At 43.6% G+C, this 11,529-nt stretch overlaps 1 protein-coding gene across 6 annotated transcripts in view; it reads left to right on the plus strand.

The window, feature by feature from the left end:
* Positions 1–11,529, plus strand: part of PAQR5 (progestin and adipoQ receptor family member 5) — a 92,134-nt gene that overhangs the window by 44,414 nt on the left and 36,191 nt on the right. For 3 of the 6 annotated variants that reach the window (XM_032244635.1, XM_032244636.1, XM_032244637.1), the window contains one exon: positions 5,802–5,968. The exons of 2 other annotated variants lie outside the window; for them this stretch is intronic. In XM_032244635.1, the coding sequence (XP_032100526.1) occupies positions 5,918–5,968 (51 nt within the window). In that variant the 5' untranslated portion in view covers positions 5,802–5,917. One more of the 6 variants, XM_032244638.1, reaches the window with a different exon arrangement.

Consider the following 11,529-nt stretch of genomic DNA (forward strand, 5'->3'; position numbering starts at 1 on the left):
CATGCCACTGTACTCCAGCCTGGGCAATGGAGTGAGACTCCATCTTGAGAAGGGGAGGGAGAGGGGAGGGAGAGGAGGAGGGGAGCGGAAGGGGGAGGAAATGGGGAGAAGAATGGGGAGGGGGAGGGAGAGGAGTGGGGGATGGAGATGGGAGAGGTGGGGAAGGGGGAGGGGAGGGGTAATGGGGATGGAGAGGAGTGGGGGATGGGGAGAAGCAGTGGGGAGAGGAGAAGAGAAGGAGAAAAGAGAAAAGAAAAGTCAGCAACTATAGGTAAGACTCAATCTTTTTTTTTCTTTTTTTTAAAAAAAAAGAAAGAAAGAAAGAAAAAAAAAAGAATGAAGGAGAGGAAGAAAGAGAAAGAGGAAGAGGGAGAGAGAACGGGGGTGTTGCTTTATTGCCCGGGCTAGAATGCAGTCTAAAAATGGGTATGACTATAATTGTGCTTAATAATAGAGACATGAAAAAAAAAATGAGGGAAGAAAATAACAAGCAGCCAACCAATATTTCATTGAAACCTGTAAATAGATGTGATGTGGTACTGATAAGAGTATATATTTTGTGTATTCAAAGTGGAGAGTTCTATAAATGTTAATTAAGTTTACTTGTTCCGGATCTGAGTTCAAATCCTGGATATCGATGTTAACTTTCTGTCTCATTGATCTGTCTAATATTGATGTTGAAGTCTCCCGCTATTATTGTGTGGGAGTCTAAGTCTCTTTATAAGTCTTATATATCTGGGTATTCCTGTATTGGGTGTGTATATATTTAGGACCTTTAGCTCTTCTTGTTGCATTGATCCTTTTATAATTATGTAATATCCTTCTTTGCTTCTTTTGATCTTTGTTGCTTTAAAACAACTCCTGCTTTTTATTTATTTATTTGTTTTTGCTCTCCATTTGGTTGGTAAATCTTTCTCCATCCCTTTGTTTTGAGTCTTTGTGTATCCTTGCATGTGTGTTGGGTCTGGATGCAGCATACCGATGGGTTTTGGCTTTTTTTGCCTGTCTGTGTCTTTGGATTGAGGGATTTAGTCGATTTAAATTTAGAATTAATAATAATATATGTGAGTTTGATACTGTCATTTAATGTTAGCTGGCTGTTTTGCCTATCAGTTGATGTAAATTCATGATTATGTTGATGCTCTTTACTTTTTGGTATTTTTTAGAAAGGCTGATACTGGTTGTTCCTTTTTATGTGTAGTGGTTCTTTCAGAAGCTCTTGTAAAGCAGGCCTGGTGGTGATGAAATTTCTGAGTGCTTGCTTGTTCACAAAAGATTTTATTTTTCCTTCGCTTATGAAGCTTAGTTTGGCTGGATGTAAAATTCTGGGTTGAAAGTTCTTTTCTTTAAGGATGTTGAATATTGGTCCCCACTCTCTTCTGGCTTGTAGGGTTTCTGCTGAGAGATCTGCTGTGAGTCTGATAGGATTCCCTTTATGGGTAACCTGACCTTTCTCTCTGGCTGCCCTCAGTATTTTCTCCTTCATTTCAACCCTGGTGAATCTGGTGATTATGTGCCTTGAGTTTGCTCTTCTTGAGGAATATCTTTGTGGTGTTCTCTGTATTACCTGGAGTTGAATATTGTCCTGCCTTGCTAGGTTGGGAAAGTTTTCCTGAGTAATATCCTGAAGCATATTTTCCAGCTTGGATTGATTCTCTTCGTCACATTCAGGTACACCTATCAAGCGTAGATTAGGTCTTTTCACATAGTCCCATATTTCTTGGAGACTTTGCTCGTTCCTTTTTATCCTTTTTTCTCTAATCTTGTCTTCTCGTTTTATTTCATTAAGTTGGTCTTCGACCTCTGATATCTTTTCTCCTGCTTGATCGATTCAGCTGTTAAAACTTGTGCATAGTTCGCGAAGTTCTTGTGTTGTGTTTTTCAGCTCCATTAATTCACTTATATTCCTCTCTAAATTTTGAATTCTTCTTAACATTTCATCAAACCTTTTTTCAAACTTTTTAGTTTCTTTGCATTGGGTTAGAACAAGTTCTTTTAATTCACTGAAGTTTCTTATCATCCACTTTTTAAAGCCTGCTTCTGTTAATGGAACACACTCGTTCTCCATCAGGCCTTGTTCCGTTGCGGAACTGTGATCCCCTGCAGAGGGATAGGTGTTCTGATTTTGGGTATTCTCAGCCTTTTTAGGCTGTTTTCTTCCCTTCTTTATAGCTTTATCCATATGTGGTTTTTATAATAACCGTCTTTATAATTGGGTTTCTGAGTGGACGTCCAACTTGTTGATTCCTGGTGCTAAAATCTGAGCAACCCACTGCGCCGGCCAAAACAGCAGCGTTATGATTGATGGTGCTTTTCTGACTCTGCACCAAGAACCGCCACACCAAGGCAGCGGCAAAACCGCCTCGCCGGCCACAAGAGTCATGCTGGTGACCCGTGGGGCTCCTCCCCTGGGAATCTCCTGGTGCATGAGCAACAAAAAGTCGTCTGAAAGTGTGGCGTCCTCTCGTTCTCTGTGCTTTCACTGGGAGCTACAATCCCGAGCTGCTAGTAGTGATCAGCCATCTTGGATCTCTCTCCCAGATTGAGGTTTATTCACAGGGATATGGTCTTCCAGGTGCAAGTCTTGGTTTTGTGGTAAAAGAGCCTTTAAAAATCCCTGTAAAAAGCGAGTTGGCTGGGTGCAGTGGCTCACACCTGTAATCTCAGCACTTTGGGAGGCTGAGGTGGGTGGATCACCTGAGGTCGGAAGTTCAAAACCAGCCTGACCAACATGGAGAAAACCCATCTCTAAAAAAAAAAAAAAAAAAGAGCAGAGTAGTGAGTTCAGAGAGAGTAATCATTGCAGATGGACCTAAGCCAATTGCTCATTCACAATGACTGTATTTCATCAACTAATTTCAACATGCACTTTTTTTTGTGACATCTTAACGGCTCTGAAATCAGGATTCATTTCCCATCATGGTGCTTCCTGATAAAATTAGCAGCATTTGTGTGTGTGTGTGTGTGTGTGTGTGTGTGTGTGTGTGTGTCTGTGTGTGTGTCTGTGTGTTAGTGGTACACAAAAATAGCAGCATGACTTCCAACTGATAGATAATGTCTGAAGTTGATTGAAATACAGTCCTAGGCTCATTCAGTATCTGCAGGTACCTGAGAACTAGAAGGACCCCCACGATCTCAGCACCAGGTGACACAGCGCAATGAAAGATTCAGGCTGAGTTCCACTATGAACATCTGTTTTTTAAATTTTTATTTATTTTTATTTTTTTGAGATGGAGTCTCGCTCTGTCGCCAGGTTGGAGTGCAGTGGCACAATCTCGGCTCACTGCAACCTCCACCTCCTGGGTTCGAGTGATTCTCCAGCCTCAGCCTCCCAAGTAGCTGGGATTACAGGCACCCACAAGTAGGCAGAGAAACAATATAATGACCTAGCACACCTAAGCAAGCTACTCTTCCTCCTGAGTAGCTGGGCTCACAGGCACATGCCACCATGCCTGGCTTATTTTTGTATATTTGGTAGAGACGGGGTTTCACCATGTTGCCCATGTTGCCCAGACTGGTCTTGAACTCTTTGACTGGAGCAATCCCCCGGCCTCGGGCTCCCAAAGCGCTGAGATTACAGGTGTGAGCCGCCATGCCTGGCTACAGCAAGCTGTTCTTTTAGGAACTCTTAGGCATACCTTGCTTGAAAGTTCACATGTGGCTGATGTGAAAAGCTGTCTTATGGCATGCTTCAGCTGAACTTCTAGTTGTATTCAAACCACTGACTCTTCCCTGAAGGGCTCATCCGGGCTCATTCAGAGGAGCAGCCTCTTTGAGGTGTACCGTAGCTGTCACGCAAGAGAGAGGGAACCTTCTCACTAATTCACATATCTCTAATTCCACTAATTCCTCCAAAGAAACAGCATTCACTCTGCTAATTAGCAAACCCTCCGATGTTGATTAAAAATAACCCCAGCTGAACCAAAGCTGTACTCTCCAGAATGTGTGTGTGAGTTTATGATTTGTCTTTCAAATGCTAACTAATCACCCCTCCTCTGCCAGGGGTCTGTATTAAAACTAACATTTCCGTATCATGCTATCTATGTGTATTTGAAAGCAAATTTCAGACAGCATAATAACAACAGTGAGTACTTATGACTCAGGACACACTTTTCAGCAATTAGCATTAAACACCGCTTTAAAACGTATAGACTTCAAACAACTTTGTTGGTGGTGAGAGTATTTTTCAAGCAAACTGGGGCAACTCAAGAGTGGCTGTAGTTGTGAAGGTGCTTTCATTGATTTTGAATACACTTATTTCTATGAACCATGAGTGGAGGCTGGGTGCTGTGGCTCACGCCCGTAATCCCTGCATAAGGTGGAAGCGGGTGGGTCACTTGAGCTCAGGACTCAGAGACCAGCCTGGCCAACATGGCGAAACCTCATTTCTGCCAAAAAGTACAAAAATTAGCTGGACATGGTGGCATGCACCTAGAGCCCTAGCGACTTGGGAGCCTGAGGTGGGAGAATCTCTTGAACCTGAGAGGTGGAGGTTGCAGTGACCTGAGATCATACCACAAGAAAAAAAGAAAGCAAGAAGAAAGCAAGGAAGGAAGGAAGGAAGGGAAGAAAGGAGGGAGAGAGGGAGGGAGGGGAAAGAGTACTCCAGTGAGTACCTTGGATTTATTTGCTGGGCTTGGTTCTTTTTTGTGTCTCAGGGCAACCAAGCACCAGTCAGCTTTCTGAAAGAGTTGCTACTCTTTCTGTGATCTGGGCCAGCTCCTGGTCCTCTTCCGCCCACTGGCTGGATACAGACTTAAGATCCCACTCTCCCTCCAGGGGCAGCCTCTGGTAGAGCAGAGGGTGAGCAGCCCAGCTCTCCCACTGTGGTGCAGCCTTGGGCAAGTTACTCCACCCTTCCCACCTTCATGTGTAACATGAGAAGACTGGGTGACCTCTAAGGCCCTTTCCAGCTCTGCAGTACTTTTTTTTTTGAGACAGAGTCTTGCTGTGTTGCCCAGGCTGAAGTGCAGTGGTATGATCATGGCTCATGGCAGCCTTGACTTCCTGGGCTCAAGTGATCCCACTGTAGTCCGCCCTCGAGTAGCTGGGACTACAACACCACGCCCAGCCAATTTTTAAATTTTTTTTGTAGAAATAAGGTCTCACTATATTGCCCAGGCTGGTCTTGAACTGTAGGGCTCAACTGATCCTCCCACTTCAGTCTCCCAAATTTCTGGGATTACAGGCATGAGCCGCCAAATCTGGCCTTAGCTCTGCAATTTTATGATAACTGTCTTAGTCCATTTGGCATGCTATCACAAAATACCTAAGACTGGGTAATTTATAAACGACAGAAATGTATTGGTAATAGCTCTGGAGGCTGGGAAGTCCAAGGTCATGGTGCCAGCAGATTCCTGGTCTGGTGAGGGCCCATTCCTCATAGATGTCTCCTTCTATGTGTCCTCACACGGAGGAAGGAATGAACAAGCTCCCTCAGACCTCTTTTATATGAGCACTAATCCCACTTATAAGGGCAGAGCCTTTTAAGTGACCTAGTCACTTCCCAAAAGCCCTGCTCCTTAACACCGCATTAGAGATTAGGTTTCGACATATGAATTTTGGGGAGACACAAACATTCAGACCATAGTAATCACCCATATTATTATTTAATTACCTCCGTCCAGCACTCTTGGAGTGGATGACTCAGCAGTCCGATCGTTTTGCTTTTAAGGAAGCTTGATCTTGTGCCATCATGTATATGTAGCAAGCATATGTTCAATAGTTAAATAAGCTGACTGTCCTGCTCCAGCTGGAGTTAGGCTGAAACTGATTGATTTCTTCATGCTGTCCTCTTTCAGGGAAGCAGCACAGCACCAACTAGGCAGAGACGCCCCCAGGCCATGACAGCTCTTTGAGTGAGGTCTGGTAACAGGGAGGTGCTCTCACCCACTGGCCTGTCTAATCCAGCTCCAAGATGCTGAGCCTGAAGCTCCCCAGGCTGTTTAGCATAGACCAGATGCCCCAGGTATGTGCTCCATTTATTAAGATGGTTCATTTCCAGGGTGTGACCAGGGCTATGGAACAGGGGACTGTTGTCTTCACCTAGTCTGATCTGTACAGGCCCATTCTCTTCAAGGATCCCCTCCCACACTTCCTTGGGGGATATTACACCCTCCTACTGCCCCCACCCACCTTGAAATGGAAGTGGTCCCAAAATCATTTAAGTTGTAACCCTTCCTTGAGACATCCGTGTTTTACCCAGAAGCAAAGTCATTACGAAATCCAAGCTGAAGAGATGAAGCCAGCAGCAGTTGGCCGGGTAGGAGGTTTATTTTTTTAGGAGTCTCCTATGGGTGCTTCAAAGCAGGCTGTGGGCAAAGGCACCCAGGGCTTGGCTCTGTGCATCCCTGTTACTTGCAGGAGGCCCAGGCCAGGTCTGCACTGGGGCGATGGGGAGGGTTGTTGAATAGGCCTTAGCACTGCCCTTTAGTGGACGCATGGGCCTGGATGCTCACAGGCAGGTATCCTGAAATACATGAGACTTATTGTCTGCTTTAGTAAGCCACAGGTGAGTCTGGCTGTGTGCTACCGAGAACCGGTGCACTTCCTCCTTCCCTTGCAAAGGAAACAGCATCACGTTGCACCCCTTTGTTGATGTCAAATTTCCTTGCTTTTTGACTAAGAAGAGTGGGTGTTATTTCACAGTGGGAAGTTTCATTGGGAAGACGTGGCAGAGTGGAGGAGAGCCAGCCCCTTTCTACTTACTTGGCTGGTGGCCAAGCACTTATGACTTGCCCCAGAAAAATAATTCCTAAATAAACTCAACATCACCAGTGGAAGGTTGAGGGGGAAACTGCCAAACCCAAAGCCTGTGAAGCCCAGTGATTCCAGGAAGATGGCAAGGGGGAAAACCGTAAGTGAGGCACAGCTGTTTGGTGGAGTGGGCTGAGGAATGTGTAGACTGATACGCAGTCTACACGTGTGGCCAGCTCCAATGACACTGGGCAGAGCACCTGCCTCGGCTCTCACAGGGTCATCACCTTCTCTTCCTGGGGAACTTTGCTAGTTGGTTATTCCCACAGAGCATTAGCAGCTGTGATTAGTGGATATACAGTGTGATTCTTGAATTTATTTACTCATGAAATTTGTATTGACTGCCTACCATGTGCAAGGGATTCAGAGAATAATTACATACTAATCCTGTCCTTGCATGGCTCATGTGTTGGTCAGGAAGACTTTAAAATGTGCACGAGAAATTCTTTCCTAAAGTGGGTTAGGGTCTATCTTAAGACAGGGTGATTCTTTCAGAGAAGGGGCTGGTCACTTCCATCACGGGGGAGTGTATTAGTCCATTCTCACACTGCTATAAAGAACTGCCTGCGGCTAGGTAGTTTATAAAGAAAAGAGGTTTAATTGACTCATGGTTCCTCATGGCTGGGGAGACCTCAGGTTAACTTACAATCATGAGGGAAGAGGCACGTCTTACATAGCAGCAGGCGAGATGGAGAGAGAGAGTGATGTAAAGGAGGAACTGTCAGACACTTAAAGAACCATCAGATCTCGTGAGAATTCAAGTTTGGGGGACACCAACCCCATGATCCAATAACCTCCCATCAGGTCCCTCCCTCGACATGTGGGGATTGCAGGAATTACAGTTCAAGATGAGATTTGGGTGGGGACACAGAGCCAGATTATATCAGGGAGGAAGGGATCAGGGAAGGCTTTCATGAAGTGGGTGATCTGTAAGACAGATTTTGAGGGGTGGACAGGATTGCGGAGATAGGGAGAGCATTCCAGGTGGAAGGAGCAGTGTGAGCAAAGGCCTGGAGATGGAAGATGTTGGGGCAGGTGGTGATGGGCAGGGAATGGGGAGCCTCTTGTGGGTAGGGGTTATGGGAGTCTGCTTAGACATCTTTGTGGACATTTTGGTCAGGGTTGGGCTCAGAGTATGTCTCCAGGAAAGAAGTGAAGGGGCCAGAGTGGTATCAATAGGTCCTTTGGGTAACCTGCTGGGAATCTGAATGCATGGAGATCCTGAATGTCGTGGCTGGGCAACCCTAACAGAGGCTAAGGGAGAAAGATGAACAGGTCCTCTCTGTCCAGTTTTTTGTACATTATGGGATGATAATATCTTTTCATGAAATGGCACTAGCTAGAGGCAGAAAGCCAACACCACACCTTGCAATCACTATTTGCTTCAAAAGCTTCCTTGGGCTCCCGCATCCACTATTGGGTTTTTGGGCATCATGCCCAGGGTTTATGAAGCCATAGAGAAAATACAGTGCCATAGTCCCAGATGCCTTAGTTTAGGGATGTGGACAGGAGGATTTCCTGAGGCAGTGGTCTGCACAGAGAGGGAATGCAATGCTGTTTCCAGACTTGCCCTGCAGCTCTGCCACACAGTCATAACCTTAGCCTCAGTGTTCTTATCTGTAAAACAGAGGTGACTCTTGCTAAGTCAGTCTCACAGGGCAATTGTGAAGATCCAAGAAAAATAAAATAGATCAGTGGGATTATTATGAATGAAGGAAGCATAGCCACATCAGTGGCTGGCAGTGGTGTTTGGTAGCGGGCTCAGCCACTGGGAACAAGAGCCATCTCAATGGCTAAATAGTTTCTCTGGCCCAGTGTTGTTCAGAGAGGGTGCTTGGCTCACCAACACCAGAATCACCTGATAGCTTATTAAAATATGGTAGGAGCCGGGTAATTGTAGCACTTTGGGATGCTGAGGCGGGTAATTGTAAGGCAATCACCACTCTGTCTCAAAAAATATATATATGATAGGAGCTGTGATAGCAGGCATCTTTGTATTGTTCTTGGTTTTAATGAAAAGAAATGCTTTCAGCTGTGTGTGTGCGTGTGTGTGTGTGTGTGAATGTGCATAAATAATCTTTTAATTCTTTATCAGATTAAGGGTGTCATGTTATATTCCTGGTTTGCTAGGATTTTTTCATTTATTTATTTATTTTTGAGACAGGGTCTTTCTCGCTCACCCAGGCTGGAGTGCACTGGTGCAATCTCGGCTCACTGCAAACTCTTGCTTCCTGAGTTCAAGCGATTCTCATGCCTCAGCCTCCCTAGTAGCTGGGTCTACCAGCAAGTGCCACCATGCCCGGCTAATTTTTGTATTTTTAGTAGAGACAGGATTGTCTTCATGTCACCATGTTGGCCAGTCTGCTCTCAAACTCCTGACCTCAGGTGGTCCACTGGCCTTGGTCTCCCAAAGTGCTGGGATGACAGGCGCGAACCACCGTGCCCGGCCACCCTTATGAATTTTACAAAACTCTTGTTTCCTATCAATATCTTTTGAGATGATCATATATGATTCATTTAAGTTGTTACTGTGGCGATTACATTGATTTACCAATGTTAAACCACTCTTTAGTTCTTGGTTTAAATACTACTTGATTATGATGCAATATCTCTTTAATCTGTTGCCAGAATCAAATCAGTTGGCTAATGTTTGCTTTAGGATCCTTAAATCTATTTAATGTGTTGGCCTATAATGTTTCCTTCTTATGCTGTCCTTGCCTAGACCTGGGATGCAGTTTATGCCAATCACAAGTGAGTTGGAGATTGCTGCCTGTTTATTCTACAGGGAGAAATATATGATATTAGAATTATACATTCCTGAGTGGTTGGTAGAATTTATCTGTGAAATTACCATATTGCCCAACTCTAAGGAGGCACCATTTCCCTTTTAGTCTACGTGAATGGCGACCTCTGGAGTTGTACAGGGAACAACTTGGCCCTACGGTTGAATTTTCTTGATGGAAAGATTTTTTTATAACAACTTTGTTGAGATAGAATTCATATGTTATAAAATCCACTCTGTAAAAGTATACAATTCAATGGGTTTTAATATGTTGAACACACAGAGTGTATGTTGCACAAAATCATCACCATGATTTTTATCACCCTAGAAAGAACTGTACCCATTAACAGCTATTTTCTATTCCCCTCAGTTCCTGGCAACCACCTAACCTACTTTCTGTCTGTATGGATTTGCCTGTTGTGGAAATCTCACACAAATGGAATTGTGCAATATGTGGCCTTTTCTTACTATCTTCTTTCACTTAGCGTGATGTTTTCAAGGTGCATCTATGCTGTAGCATCTATCATTACTTTGTTTTAATGGCCAAATAGTAGTCTATTGAATGGATATACCATTGTTTGTTTATCCATTCATTAGTTGATGAACGGGTGAGTTGTTTCTATTTTTTTGGCTCTTGTAAATACGCTGCTGTCAACATTCGTGTACAAGTCATTTCGGTGGACAAGTTTATCAGTCTTTTTGGTGTACAATGCAGGAGTGGAGTGACTGGATCACATGGTAACAGCTCTATGCTTCCGAGTATGTGGAGTTTTGATACTATTGATTTAACTTAATTGATCTTGGTCAGAGAATAAGCCCTCTATATTATTCCAATCCTTGACGTTTGTTCAGACTAGCTTGATGGCCTACCACATGAATAATTTACACAAATCTTCTAAGTGTGCCTATAAATAATGTATAGTCTCCAGTTGTTGGGGGAAGTATTTCATGTTTGTCCGTAAGATCAAATATCTTTATACTTTTACTGATTTTGTTCTACTTGATCTATCCATAACTGAGATGTGTTAAAATCTTCTACTATGGTGGCAAATTTGTAAATTACTTCTTGAAAGTTAATTTTTTGCTTTATGTATTTTGAGCCTGTATTTTTAGGTATATCCAAGCTTATAATTGTCCCACCTTCTATCTTTCTGGTGATGTAAAAAGATATGATTTTGCAGTGATTGTATCTAGTAATGCTTTTTGCCTTGGGATGCATCTGATATTAATATAACTACTCTGCTTTTGTTATTATTTGTTTGGCTTATCTCCTTCGTTTGACTTTCAATTCTTCCCCATGTTTATATTTAAACTGTGTCTTGTGTAAACAGCACATGGCAAGATTTTATTTAGTTTGACAATATTTTTTGTTTACCTGACAGCTTAGTCTACTTCTATTTATAATGATTATTGATATCCACATTTATTTTCATTGTCTCAAATGCTTTTGTCACGTTTTCTCTATGTGTCCCTTGTCTCTCTTACTTTCTTTGGATTGATTTTTACATTCATCTCTTTTTCTTTTCATGTTCTGTTTTTTCCTTCCACCTGTTTTATGATTAATGTGTTAGAAATATGCTCTATGTGGATTAGTTTAGTGATCACTGCAGCTATTTTAACATGAATAGCTGTACTAGACAGAGTCAGGCTATGCTGAGTTAAAAATTACCCCAGATAGGCCAGGTGTGGAGGCTCACGCCTGTAATCTCAGCACTTTGGGAGGCCGAGGGGGGCGGATCACAAGGTCAAGAGAGCGAGACCATTCTGGCCAACATGGTGAAACCCTGTCTCTACCAAAAATATAAAAATTAGCTGGGCATGGTGGCGCACCTGTAGTCCCAGATACTCAGGAGGCTGAGGCAGGAGAATCGCTTGAACCTGGGAGGCAGAGGTTGCAGTGAGCTGAGATCGTGCCACTGCACTCCAGCCTGGCGACAGAGCGAGACTCCATCTCAAAAAAAAAAAAAAAAAAAAAAAAAAAAAAAAAAAAA

Source organism: Sapajus apella, unplaced genomic scaffold (genome assembly GCF_009761245.1).
Source record: "Sapajus apella isolate SASKATOON/1434 unplaced genomic scaffold, GSC_monkey_1.0 scaffold55, whole genome shotgun sequence".
Lineage (NCBI taxonomy): Eukaryota > Metazoa > Chordata > Mammalia > Primates > Cebidae > Sapajus > Sapajus apella.